Genomic DNA, 15,477 nt, shown 5'->3' with positions numbered 1-15,477 from the left:
TTTTACTTTGCATATAGACAATACATATATACACACACAAACACGCAACACAGAAAAAACTATTAAGACGTCCATAAGCATCAGATTTGTCAACAGATAGACTCAACGCAACGAGGTTAATGTTTAACATACAATATATATTTTCATTAGCATCACAATATACAGGGGCGGACCCAATATTTTTGTCGGTGGGTGCAAAAAAATATCAAATCAGGTTTAAAAAACTTATCGGATTTAAATCCATTAACTAATTGGGTACTTGATAAAAAAAATAATGTTTTGACTTATATTTTTCAATGCTCTGACTTATAATTTTTTATGCTTTAACTTATAATTCAAATTATCAATCATAATTCAAGAAATTTATTTTTTATTTTAACACTAAATTTAATCCGAATTACAAATCAAACATCCAGAGGGAAACAAAAAAAATTCCAGGGAGGGGCAAAGTCGATCGGTACCGATAAATCACCACTAAAAGTTGAACCCCCTGGTTCTATACTGGATCCGCCCCTGACAATATATCGACAGAACTGAACAACAAAGACAAGATTATTGTGATCTTGACTTGCTTCATATATAGTTGAAATTCTTAGAGGAATTTAGTCAAGCAAGTGCTGTGCACATGATATGTGCCAACAATCTTCTATACAAGGTAGAGTAATTAGAAAGAAAACATGATACACAATAAATCTGTTATAAGAAAAGTAAACATGTCTATAAGTTTTTTATTTTGAAATTTTGTTGGCATGATTTGAGAAATTGTTATCATAATAATTGTCAAGAAAATCTCACTTTTTTTAATATATATCCTTCATAAAACGTTGGACAATATTTAGAGCATGCATTTGAATTTTCAGAACTGAAATGGTCTTATATATACATACATATATAGTGTTCTATTAATTAATTTCTCATGTCCAATGTGGCCATGGGAGCTAGTTTTTTCTCTAATACAGAGTAAAACAATAATTGTTTTATTTATTTATATTAACATACCAAAAAAAAAATATACAAATTAAGAAACAAAATTGATCATGCTTGCTGCTCTATATCATGCCTTGTCATTTGATTTTTAATTCATGTGCACTCATTCCCATTGAAGGTCGGCCGGCGGTAAGAAATACTCCGGCGTGAGGCCCCACAAATTAAAATCAGCTTCTTCAATTACCCATGTCTCATCTACCTTTAACTTGTGGTTTACCGAGCCATTGCCGTACCGTAGCATCGTACCAGTCGTGTGTCCAGTATGTGCAATATTTATTCCATTTATATTCCTGAAAAAAAAATATATACTGCTAGTTAATCACCATTACCTCAGATTCACATATCATCAATGAAGTCATTTTTTCAGTGTGTGGTCACAGTCTGTGTGTGTACCTGGAATCAATAAATTTGATCCGGTCTGAAAAATATTTATCCAAAACATTTTTATTATTTTCAGTAACAGATCAAAGAATATTTTAATTTTTTTTACAGCAGCAAAAAAAAATTCTGCATGAAAAATATTATTTGTAACAGTCTTTCTAATAAATTCAATTCTATAGTACTCCTTCTATTTTCTAAGAAATATAAAAATATTTATAATATTTCAATAGAAAAAAATTAAAAAATTAGAACTTCTATTAAATTAAAAAAATCATATTTGCAAAACCGTTGAAGAATCTATTGGGTTCGCTCTGAATTATTGCTGGATTATCCAGCGGTAAGGTTAGCTCTGGAATTTTGTTGAAAACTATGTTATTTTTCTAATTTATTTATTTTATAGTTTGTTAATAAAAAATTCGGTATTTTGAATTGTCGATTGGGAAAATGTGAGAAAAATTATTTTAAAATGAAGGAATATAGGTGAAATATTAATTTTAATACTTAATTTACATCGGAAATAAAAGATGGATAGCAATTATTTTAGGTCCTAGCTGACAGTGATACTGATAATTATAAAAAAAAAAAAATAATAATAATATGATAAAAATAAATAAATAAATAATGTTAGGTCCTCATTTCCACGTGGTTTCTTCCAGTGAGGCAGTGACCCTACTCTCCGTGGTTGGGTCCGATCCCTGTCTCTTCGGCTCATTTTAGAAACCAATCACCTACGCTCTTTCAGAGGGAAACTGGACTTGTCCTTTCTTTACGACATGGAGAGAAATTGAGAAATTCTTACACTTCCAAGACATGCACGCTTTATTGACTGACTTCGCTCTTGCGCGTTCAAGCAAAAGGGAAAGTACAAAGTGTTCCCATTCTTTTTCAATACTCTATTATCTTCTTTTCTCCTGTGAAAATATTCTACTATCTCCTGCCAAAAATGGTGGCGCTCCAGTAACCAAAACTCTTATCCGACAGCTCAGAAAAGACACTTCTTTGCCCGGTATTTATCCTCTCCCTTTTTACTGGTAACCAATACCTTCGCTTTTGTTTCTTATAGTTATGCGATTTCTTGAGTTTTAGGCTTCTTGTCAAAACCATAGTAGGAATTATTGGTATCGGGATTGGTCCCAGCCGATACCGATACGGGATAGGAGGATCGGATCTAGATCAGCTCAGGATCAGTTTTTTTTTTTTTTTTTTCTTTATTATTTGCTACGTGAGGATCAGCTCAAGATCGGATCGGGGCCGGCCGATTTTTCCTACTATGGTCAAAACTGTTATTACTAGGTCCCAAGATTTTCGTCAGAGAGGGACAAAAAAATATCAAATCGGGTTTTAAATAGCTAATCCCCATTGACTAATTAAGTACTCAATAAAAACAATGTTTTGACTTATATTTTTCAATATATTGAATTATAATTTATGATCCTATAACTTATAATTAATATTACCAATTATAATTCAAGAAATTTATTTTAATTTTAATATTAAATTTAATTCGAATTACAAATCAAATATCCATAGAGGGACAAATTTTTTTTCAGAAAAGGACAAAGTCGATTGGTACCAATAAATAACCACTAAAACTCGAAATCCAGAAGGGGCGGCTACCCCCTCTGTGCTACAGTAGATCCACCACCTGCCTTTCAAGGTAAACTTATTTGTTAGCCGCGCTTTTTTTTTTTTTTTTTTTTCTATGAGTCCTGTTTTTTTTTCTACTTGGACTTCGGAGAAAAAAAAAAAAGTTGGCTGGTGTCGTGAAATTGAAATTCAGTAAATTTAATCTTTTCATGCACATTTATATTTATATTTGTGTGTATATGTGGGGTAGTGGACTTTTATATCTAGCGAAATAAAAACTGTAATACTTGAAACATTTTGGAATTGAAAATTACAAGGTGAAACTTTTTTAGTACGAGAACTTTGAAAAGTAGTCGTTACAAATTAATTTATTATCATAGTTCAAAAAATCGGAATCGGAATCGGAATCGGATTTTTGACCGCCTAGTTAGAATCGGATGAATCGGCCGGAATCGGAAAATCAGATCGGTAAATCGGGTTTTTTTGGCAGAAGTCTTGTTTTGTAGCCAAAAAGTAGGAAAAAATTGATAAAAATAATTTATAAAAAAACTATGTTAATTAAGTGTTATATTCCAAAATTTTAAAACATGATTTAATTATTAAGTTAATCATTTCGTCTAATTAAAATTTTTATTAGATTAATGAACGATCAGATTTATCTGAGTAACATAAAATGAATCTAAAATTTAGAAATATAAATGAATCAAATTCGTACATTAAAAATTGGAGGTTAAAAACATAAGATAAAATATAGCACCATAAATAAAGTGTAAATATTCGGTAAATCTAAAATTCGTTGCAATCGTGAAACTAAGAAAGGAAATAAATCAAATCATGTAAATAAATAAATAATTGAATTCTAACTAAGAGTAATTGATTTGATAATTATATGTGTATATATATATACTACTTTAAATTTAATTAGTCGGGTCTAAAAATCAAATTATAAAGACGTAATAATACTCGTAAGACATTATAAATTGTTACGAATCTTCGATTCAAAATTTGGACGAAAACAGATTTTTAATAAATTAAATGAATACATATTAAGTTCTAGATTTCTTGGACCATTGGATTTAATCCCAACACGAATCTTAAATTCATCCTACACTTTGATTTTTGAATTGATGAAAGAAAGGGATTTAAACCATTTGAATAAAAATTTCGGGTCCGGCACCGAATTCTCATCTTCTGAGATATCTCATATTTTGCGTGACTTGTTGAAATAAGTTCAAATAAGTTTGGGTCCAACACTGTTCAAATAAGTTCTGCACAAATCTCAAAGCTCAAATAATACTGGCCCCCATGTGCTATCCCTCTCTTTCTTCCTTCTCGTCCTGCGCGTCACTGTTCATCCTCAGTCCTCACACGATCTTCCTTCTCCTCTGCCCGATTTCGAGTTAAATGGCTGCCTTCTCCTTCTGCGCACCTTCGAGCTGCCTTCTCCTCCGCCTTGAATCAAGCTCAAATGGCGGGATTTTCTCTGAATCGGCACAGAGGTTAGTCAAATTGAAAATATTTTTGCTTTAAATCGTTTGAATCGGTGTAAATCGGTGTAAATCGGACGGAAAATCGGAAAATCGGCCGATTCCGTCACTGTTCATCCGATTTTTTTGGAATAAATCGCACAAACTTGAGAATCGGACAAAAATCGGCTCGGTCCCGTCCGATTCCGAGTTGAATCGGCCGATTTGACTCGGAATCGGCCGATTTTTCGAACTATGTTTATTATAAACTGTTAAAATTGCCACTAAGATATTTACAAATTTGATAATGGATGCAATTGGTACAAAATACGACTTTAAATGAAGATTATTGGTCTTGTATGTTTTTCTTATTTTAGTTTTTTGTCCATTAGAAACAACTAATGCTTCACTTACCCAACATATATTGCACGGATCAACCAGCAGCCAGTTGAGGCATTTATATTTCCCTTTTCCTTTTGTAAATCCTTTCTCACAAACACACCAACATTTTCTGTTTTTCACTGGTTTCAGCTACCAACTAGAATACAGAAGAGAGATGACTGAGAACATTGTACAGCTTGTGCTGAGCAAGCTCGCTGATGCTGAAGTTAAAGAGAATTTCCACCGATACGGCATTTATAACAAAGTGGAGGCAGTAAGGCTTGAACTCAGCAGGATTCAGGCTCTTATTAAGGATGCGGACAAGAAACATATAAAAGATGAAAGGCAGAAAAATTGGCTGAATGAGGTGAGAAATGTTGCCAACTTAATAAAAGATGCCATTGACACCTTTCTCTCGGAGGTCCCTCCAAAACCGCAAAATCCCGCTAGCATGACGGAGCCCAGGATAAGGAAAAAACTACCGGCTGTACACAAACTTGTCGATGAATTAACTATGATTGAGGAAAGACTAATTGAGATCGAGATTAGCAGAGTCAGGTATATTGGCTTATTCATGGCTTATGTTGATTTTGATTTAGTGTATTTTGTTTTGTGTACTTAATTGAAGAGATAATGAGGAAACAAAATAAGGGTGACAGGATTTTTCGTACTAAATTAATTTTCCAATGCCTTCATTCTAATTATTTGACAAATTAATCAATTTATTAAGTTTATTATGTCTGACTAAACAATTAATTTCAACAAGGTATGGAATTGAATTTAATACTCTGGGCGAGGAAACTGAAGAGAATGAACTGCCTATTACGCTACCCATGCTACCAGATACTGATACCGATGTTGTCGGGTTCAAGGAGGAGAGCCAGGAGGATGGAAACAAGGGCCACCAATTCCGAATGGGCGATCCTGATCTAGAGAAGCGCCAGGAGGATGAAACCAAGGGCCACTCTACCCTGGTACTATTACTTCTTATTTGTTTTAATACCCTGTAGAAAATGAAGCATCATAGATAGATTCTACTTTACTGGTTCAGTATTATCATTTATTTTATTTTTTTTCTTAAAAGTTAATAAAAAAAAAGGACAATTTGCCCAATTTTTATTGCTAGAAGAGTTTACATCCTACAACTATTACGATCTTCGAGAGTGGAGTCCCATTAAGAGACTTTGAAAGCTATGGCAACCTTAGAGTAGAACTAGGGTGTTCTTAAGCCCCTTTGTGAGCTTAACTTAAAAACCTATCGAATTGGTCTAAAACAACACATCTAAACCATTGAAACCGATCTACTTCACGAGTGATGCATTTATATGACAAATTTATAATTGTTCAAACTAGTTTATTTTAAAGTTAAGCGGTCAAAAATGATTGACTTACAAATTATTATTTTTTGACCGCTTGACTTCATAATAAATTAGTTCATAATTTCAAAAAAATTTACATGTAAATGCATCACTCATGAACTAGATCGGTTTCAATGATTTGGATGTGTCGTTTGAAGTCAATCCAATAAATTTTTAAATTAAGCTCATAAAAGAGCTAGGTGAGCTTAAGAATACCTTAGTTCTATTCAAAGACCTTTATATTAATGAGTCCCACAATGTGAGAAGCTCTAATTCTCTCCCCTCTTTTCCACAGTGGCAAGCGTCTTTTCCTTTTCCTCGCAGCCGAACTTAAAATTAATCTATTTTTAACCGGATGCCGAACCCAGCCGGTCAAACCGGTTTTGACTAGTTCAAGAACAGAAACATTTTTGAAAGAACTAAACCGGACAGTGACCATATCCGGTTTTTTTTCCGGTCTGAGCACCGTTCGTGTCGAATTCTCATAACTCTGGTTATCAGATAACGAAAAAAATGTGGATACAAATAAATGTCAACATCAACCCCGCAATAATTATGTATTTGCTTCTAAATTGTTTCACATATGTTATTTATATAATATTTTATTTTATTTTTAACAAAAGTGACAATCCGTACCACCTGTTCCATTAATTGAAACATAAATTCACACTCCTAGTTCATTATTATATCAAAAAAAAATCATGAACCAACATAATGTTTATGGTGGGATAATCTACTAGCTAGCTGCTGCAGTCTAGCTCGAAATTAAAGCACAAAAATCTTGAACAAAATAATATTTTTATTTTCTTCAAAGATATATACGTGGGTTTAAACATAAATAATTTTTTTTAATAAGAATAGGAGTCGTGCTTCTATTATATATATTTCTATAATAAAAATATAACTTAAAAGAAAAATGTAAAGAATTTTTTTTTTCTAATCTATACGTATAATTTATATGTCGACTATCGAAGCCATTCTGTCGATTAGCTTACTGCTTGATGACAATTTAATATTTTGTTAATTCAACATGTTTGAAAAAGCCAACAAAAGTGATACTCTTTTTTTTTTTTTTTTTTTTTTTTTTTGACAAGTGTGGGTGGTGGGCGCAAACTACAAAGCTACTTTTCAGAATTTATTTTGTAGTATGACTTTAAAGATGACTTGATTCCCAAATTCTTTTATCTACCATCTTATAAAAAAATAATCTATTTAACCCAATTTACAGAAAAATTACATATTTACTGAGATTGCAGTTTGCGACTACAGTCCCAGCAGGGTGGTAATCTGCACTATTCGCGGTGCATTTAATATCACAATGAGTGCATTAATTTGGCACTTCAATTTCAAACTACGATTTTGATAAATAGGCATTTTTTTCAAAAAATAGGGTTAAATATTTTTTTTCAAACACGATCTTCTCTCTATTTATTTTGATAAATAAAAATATATCTCAAAATTAATCAGAATAATTGAAAGAAATGGCTAATTATCGGATATATTTTCTAACCCCAAAAAGGAAATATAATTGTTAGTTTGAATAATAATCAGATATCCGAAGACTGACATATAAATGTTTCACTCTTTTCAATATCACTAATGGGACTAATTGGTTAGAGCACCGAACAGACCGGGAGCTGCCTTTTTCTTTTTTTTCTCTTTAGCTTTTTACCTTTGTTTTGTCCTCTTCTCCATTCAGATCACTCCAGACACCTCTATTTTAATCTTAATTCTTTTTTATTCCTACATTTCCCTCACATTTCGAAATTTTTTATTTTTCTTAATTTTCTTAATTATAATTTGTATCTTAAAGTTCATGAGTCAATCATCCAAATTATTTGTTTCATATTTGTATTTGTGTATTATTTGCTTCATATCCGTATCTGTATAAGGTGGATATGATTTTACAATTTGAAAATTTATCTGCTCCATATCCAAACCGGTTGAAAGATGGATACAAATTTGGTATTAGCATTATCTCCTCCGAATTCGCTCCATTATTTGTGTTGATCGGTGTTTGGGATTATTATTCTTTAATTGAAGGCACCTGCTCTTTTCGACCAATGTATAAATAAGTGGATATTGTCATGCATAGTATAGATTAACATCATCAATTTCAGTAATTATAGGGATTTCATCAAAATCCTTGATAGATTTACAAATGCATGTAATCCGTTTCTATTTTTTTTTGCATGGGTAGCAACGCTCCCCAATACTTTACATGGCTATAAGTACATTATAATTTAGAATGTTTTTTTTTTCCAATAGGGAAGCAGCTAACAGTCCCTCAAAAATTCTCAGATATTTTCAGCTAATTATGTAAACATCCATACTAAATCCTATAACCTAATTCAACAAATCCTGTCAACATAAAACTTTCAATTCTGTGTGGTCCCCAATAACATCCACTTTAACTTTCATTTTAACCACCACTTTAATCAGTTTAACTACTTTGACTAGGACCAGTTTTAAACCTTTGACCAGGACCACATCTAGATGATCTCTAACCGCTTTTCCAAACTAAAAACTAACCATGACTACATTAAAACTTTGTAAACAAAAATATGTAAAAAATATTCGAGTTTTTTTTCAAATATTTCTTTTTTATTTTTGTTCAAAACTTTATTTTCGAAATTTTTATTCGGAATTTTTTTTCAAAATTTTTTTTCAAAACTTTTTTCAAAATTCTTTTTTGAAATTTTTCTTCAAATTTTTTTTGTTTCCTTTTAGATACTACTTTTAATTATTTTGAATTATGTAAATCTTACTACAGTAAATAGTTTCGTTTAATCCTATAAACCGATAAAAAAAAAATTCAATTTTTAATTTTTTTAATATTTTATTTTTTAAAAATGTAAAAAAGAATTTGAATTTTTCTTTCAAAATTTTTTTTCAAATCTCCTTCTAGATATTACTGCTAATTTTTCTAATTCTGTAAACCTTATTACATAACTCTGTAAATAGTTTCGTTTAATCCTGTAAACTGATAAAAGTAAAAATAAAATTTTAATTTTTTCAAAATTTTAATTTATTTTTTAAAATTTGCATCTAAATGATACTTTCAATTGTTTTGAATTCTTTAAACCTGATGATATAAATCTGTAGACAATTTCGTTGAATACTGTAAACCGGTAAAAAAAATTTGCATCTAGATGCTACTTCCAATTATTTTGAATTTTATTAAGCTTATCACATAATACTAAAACCTGTAAACTCCAATACTAAATCCTGTAAACTAATTCAATTAATCCTGTCAACATAAAACTTTCATTTATGTGTGATCCCCAAAAACTTCTACTTTAACCACCACTTTAATCACTTTAACTACTTTGACTGGGACCACTTTTAGGCCTTTGATCAGGACCACATCTAGAAGACCTCTAACCGCTTTTCCAAACTAAAAACTAACCATGACTACATTAAAACTTTGTAAACAAAAATATGTAAAAAATATTCGAGTTTTTTTTCAAATATTTCTTTTTTATTTTTGTTCAAAACTTTATTTTCGAAATTTTTATTCGGAATTTTTTTTCAAAATTTTTTTTCAAAACTTTTTTCAAAATTCTTTTTTGAAATTTTTCTTCAAATTTTTTTTGTTTCCTTTTAGATACTACTTTTAATTATTTTGAATTATGTAAATCTTACTACAGTAAATAGTTTCGTTTAATCCTATAAACCGATAAAAAAAAAATTCAATTTTTAATTTTTTTAATATTTTATTTTTTAAAAATGTAAAAAAGAATTTGAATTTTTCTTTCAAAATTTTTTTTCAAATCTCCTTCTAGATATTACTGCTAATTTTTCTAATTCTGTAAACCTTATTACATAACTCTGTAAATAGTTTCGTTTAATCCTGTAAACTGATAAAAGTAAAAATAAAATTTTAATTTTTTCAAAATTTTAATTTATTTTTTAAAATTTGCATCTAAATGATACTTTCAATTGTTTTGAATTCTTTAAACCTGATGATATAAATCTGTAGACAATTTCGTTGAATACTGTAAACCGGTAAAAAAAATTTGCATCTAGATGCTACTTCCAATTATTTTGAATTTTATTAAGCTTATCACATAATACTAAAACCTGTAAACTCCAATACTAAATCCTGTAAACTAATTCAATTAATCCTGTCAACATAAAACTTTCATTTATGTGTGATCCCCAAAAACTTCTACTTTAACCACCACTTTAATCACTTTAACTACTTTGACTGGGACCACTTTTAGGCCTTTGATCAGGACCACATCTAGAAGACCTCTAACACCTTTTCAAAACTAAAAACTAACCATGACTACATTAAAACTTTGTAAACAAAAATATGTAAAAAATATTCGAGTTTTTTTTCAAATATTTCTTTTTTATTTTTGTTCAAAACTTTATTTTCGAAATTTTTATTCGGAATTTTTTTTCAAAATTTTTTTTCAAAACTTTTTTCAAAATTCTTTTTTGAAATTTTTCTTCAAATTTTTTTTGTTTCCTTTTAGATACTACTTTTAATTATTTTGAATTATGTAAATCTTACTACAGTAAATAGTTTCGTTTAATCCTATAAACCGATAAAAAAAAAATTCAATTTTTAATTTTTTTAATATTTTATTTTTTAAAAATGTAAAAAAGAATTTGAATTTTTCTTTCAAAATTTTTTTTCAAATCTCCTTCTAGATATTACTGCTAATTTTTCTAATTCTGTAAACCTTATTACATAACTCTGTAAATAGTTTCGTTTAATCCTGTAAACTGATAAAAGTAAAAATAAAATTTTAATTTTTTCAAAATTTTAATTTATTTTTTAAAATTTGCATCTAAATGATACTTTCAATTGTTTTGAATTCTTTAAACCTGATGATATAAATCTGTAGACAATTTCGTTGAATACTGTAAACCGGTAAAAAAAATTTGCATCTAGATGCTACTTCCAATTATTTTGAATTTTATTAAGCTTATCACATAATACTAAAACCTGTAAACTCCAATACTAAATCCTGTAAACTAATTCAATTAATCCTGTCAACATAAAACTTTCATTTATGTGTGATCCCCAAAAACTTCTACTTTAACCACCACTTTAATCACTTTAACTACTTTGACTGGGACCACTTTTAGGCCTTTGATCAGGACCACATCTAGAAGACCTCTAACACCTTTTCAAAACTAAAAACTAACCATGACTACATTAAAACTTTGTAAACAAAAATATGTAAAAAATATTCGAGTTTTTTTTCAAATATTTCTTTTTTATTTTTGTTCAAAACTTTATTTTCGAAATTTTTATTCGGAATTTTTTTTCAAAATTTTTTTTCAAAACTTTTTTCAAAATTCTTTTTTGAAATTTTTCTTCAAATTTTTTTTGTTTCCTTTTAGATACTACTTTTAATTATTTTGAATTATGTAAATCTTACTACAGTAAATAGTTTCGTTTAATCCTATAAACCGATAAAAAAAAAATTCAATTTTTAATTTTTTTAATATTTTATTTTTTAAAAATGTAAAAAAGAATTTGAATTTTTCTTTCAAAATTTTTTTTCAAATCTCCTTCTAGATATTACTGCTAATTTTTCTAATTCTGTAAACCTTATTACATAACTCTGTAAATAGTTTCGTTTAATCCTGTAAACTGATAAAAGTAAAAATAAAATTTTAATTTTTTCAAAATTTTAATTTATTTTTTAAAATTTGCATCTAAATGATACTTTCAATTGTTTTGAATTCTTTAAACTTGATGATATAAATCTGTAGACAATTTCGTTGAATACTGTAAACCGGTAAAAAAAATTTGCATCTAGATGCTACTTCCAATTATTTTGAATTTTATTAAGCTTATCACATAATACTAAAACCTGTAAACTCCAATACTAAATCCTGTAAACTAATTCAATTAATCCTGTCAACATAAAACTTTCATTTATGTGTGATCCCCAAAAACTTCTACTTTAACCACCACTTTAATCACTTTAACTACTTTGACTGGGACCACTTTTAGGCCTTTGATCAGGACCACATCTAGAAGACCTCTAACACCTTTTCAAAACTAAAAACTAACCATGACTACATTAAAACTTTGTAAACAAAAATATGTAAAAAATATTCGAGTTTTTTTTTTCAAATTTTTTTTTCAAATTTTTTTTCAAATTTTTTTTTTCAAATTTTGTTTTCAAAACTTTATTTTCGAAATTTTTATTTTCCAAAATTTATTTTCGAAATTTTTATTCGGAATTTTTTTTCAAAATTTTTTTTCAAAACTTTTTTCAAAATTCTTGTTTGAAATTTTTCTTCAAAATTTTTTTGTCTCCTTCTAGATACTACTTTTAATTATTTTGAATTATGTAAACCTTATTACATAACTCTGTAAATAGTTTCGTTTAATCCTATAAACCGGTAAAAAAAAAAATTCAATTTTTAAATTTTTAAAATTTTTATTTTATTTTTCAAATTTTATTTTTTAAAAATGTAAAAAAGAATTCGAATTTTTTTTTTCAAATTTTTTTTTTCAAATTTTTTTTTCCAAATTTTTTTTCAAATCTCCTTCTAGATATTACTACTGCTAATTTTTTTAATTGTGTAAATCTTATCACATAACTCTGTAAACAGTTTCGTTTGATCCTGTATTCTAAGTAGGAGCATTGGTGGTACTATACCAGTCGATAAGTTGCAGTATTGGTGGTACCATACTGGTAACCGTAGTTGCAGCATTGGAGTGTACAAGCCAATTAACATGCCAGTACACACAGATAGCAGGGTTGTATTAAGATAAAAAAGAGAGATTGAAATCATTGATATCCATACTTTCTATCAAGCAACTTACGTGCACACCCAAAAATCCCAAAAATTACACAATTTGTCTGAAATACACAGATCCAAAGGAAAATCCCAAATCTTACTCCAATTACAATTAGCATTCACTCACCTAAATATTCACATACAGTCAAAGGAAATGAACAAGTAAATGCAAAAATCCTCTCATTAATCAATGAAAATGAAACAAAATAACTCACTGCTCCTTTTCCTTCTTGTCGAATCATTACGAATTCGTTCTGATTGTTGTTATCTCGACCATACCTGCATCAGATTTGGACTCATGGGATGCCTACTTGCAAATTTACCTAAAATAACCTGAATTTTCGTCAGTTAATTATTCAACCATCAATTTTGTAATTGACAATCCGTTTAACTCAAATTATGTCCTTTGACTCTCAATTATACAGATTACCTAATTGAAAAACATGATCCTTGAGAGCTTGTATTTCTATCTCCATCTCAGGCCTCATCTCCTCACCTTTTATACTGCATCTCCTGCCTCATCCTTGAGAGCTTGTATTTCCACCTCGTGCCTCATGTCATCTTGTGTCTCATCCTGGCCAATGCCTCACGATACTAGTCTAATTCTTCATCCATACGATCAAGGTCACATGAATAAGAGAAATTAAACACTGGTTGATTAGCGCCAAAGAATTACAGATCGTGCAGTAGAGAAGGGGCTGCGCGAAGAGAGGAGAGGAGATCTGATCTTGGAGATCGACTCCCGTAAAAGATAGAATCATCGATGAAAATCAGAGATCGTCAAAATTGGAATAGGAGATCGTCAGGTTTGGAAAGAACGGAGGAGAGATTGAAAACAACGGCAACTCAGAAACTTTGTTTATATAAGGAAAGTGGGAGGACCGTTAACATCAGTTGAAACTGCGTCGGCGGACAGTTGAAAACGCGTGAAAATAGAAGGCGGGGATTTTCCGGGGACTGATGATCGGGGGACAATACCTTTTCTCTTTTTTTTTTTTAATTTTATAAACGATGCAGCTATGCATAATTCGCTAGAAACAGTTCAACTTTTATTAGTAAATTAAATGATATACAGACAGGACCAAAGTTAATCATCAGTGACAATTAACTGATTAACAGCTTTTCTTGGAACACCTAAAAATAATCTCCAAAATAAAATTCTCTGATAAATCCTATCAAATTTATTGCTATAGGATTCTCTGACAACTACCCCCGAAGGAAACAAAGAAGAAAAATTGTTGTACATTCTCATAGGTCTCATAGGTTTTCTAGCAACTGCTGCTGGGATAGCAGCAATCCCGGTACCAGAAAACAGCCGAAAAAAGACATTAGGGAAAATCTGCTCAGGTCTATTCGATATCCTTTTGCTGATATTTTTGGGTGCAATGATAATTTTGGGAATATATGTACAGATTAGTAAGGCGACAGGGATGAAACACATTAGTATCAGTTATGTTGTATTTTTTTTTATTCTTGTTGTGTGCTCCATTTTGAAGATGGTAATGGTTGCTGTAGGAGATTTTTAGGACATGTGAAGTAGTCTCAGGATTGATTTGATTTGATTATTTGTTGAATAAATTGTACAAGATGGTACTGGCACTTTGTGCCACATTCAGAAAGTGAACAGAACATCTCTCCATGTGTCAGCTGAATATAGATTCTGTTATTTTTTGGCAAGTGTACCTGCCTTTGTATTGATTCCTTTGCTGTTATGTATTGTAATTAAATTTGTAATAATGTTTGTTATGTGGCTTGCGACTGTGAGCAGCCTATTGTTGATTGAATATTAAAGGTAAGATTGTGTTTTAAAGCATCGCATGATGTTTGATAAACATGGTTGCGCTCTTTCGCTTCCAAAGGAAATCAGGTGATGAGCTTTGGATGTAGGGTTACACAGCCGCCTCACCTCAATCCGCTCTCCCTCTCTCTCCATTCAACTCTGCCATTTATTGTAGTCTTTAGTCTTGATACAACATCTTTTTTCTCTCTCGGTTCTACCTTCTCGAGCGGAGAGAAGAACGAGAGAGAGGGCAGAAACCAGAGCTGAGCAAAGCTGATCGGAGTCAGAAATGCGGTATCGTCGGAGTTCGGGGGGGAGAGTTCATATCTCTATAGGAACACGACGGTAGGTAGATTCGATCGTCATCGGAGCGCGGTGGCGGTCGAAGAAGCAGATCCGGTTGTGGAGCAAGATAGCATTAAGGTGATCAACATCATGATTGGAGCATGATGGTCGGTAGATTTGGTCATTGTCGGAGCGCGACGGCAGTCGAAGAAGTGGATCCGGTCGTAGAGCGAGATGGCAATTAAAGTATTACGGTGATCAACATCTTGATTGGAGTGCGACGATAAGTAGATCCAGTCACTATCAGAGTGCGGCGGCGGTCGAAGAATCAGATTCGGTCGTGGAGCGAGATGAAGATTAGAATACTAGATTAGATTTTATAAAATAAAATAGTAAATTTATGAATTACAGTTATTTGACCTATTGTAAATACATTTTTTATCAATGAAATTGTTAGTTGGTATTTAAAACCACT

At 30.5% G+C, this 15,477-nt stretch overlaps 1 protein-coding gene across 1 annotated transcript; it reads left to right on the top strand.

The window, feature by feature from the left end:
* The first annotated feature begins 4,212 nt into the window (after positions 1–4,212).
* LOC144549051 (uncharacterized) lies at positions 4,213–14,492 on the top strand. Its single transcript, XM_078297813.1, has 4 exons — positions 4,213–4,454; positions 4,953–5,360; positions 5,569–5,776; positions 14,131–14,492. The coding sequence occupies exons 1-4, from the start codon at positions 4,360–4,362 to the stop codon at positions 14,461–14,463; spliced, it is 1,044 nt and encodes a 347-aa protein (XP_078153939.1). The 5' UTR covers positions 4,213–4,359; the 3' UTR covers positions 14,464–14,492.
* Positions 14,493–15,477: the final 985 nt, after the last annotated feature.

Source organism: Carex rostrata, chromosome 34 (assembly GCF_964058835.1).
Source record: "Carex rostrata chromosome 34, lpCarRost1.2, whole genome shotgun sequence".
NCBI lineage: Eukaryota > Viridiplantae > Streptophyta > Magnoliopsida > Poales > Cyperaceae > Carex > Carex rostrata.
The sequence above is the reverse complement of the archived record's forward strand: the minus strand, read 5'-3'. Positions and strand labels throughout refer to the sequence as shown.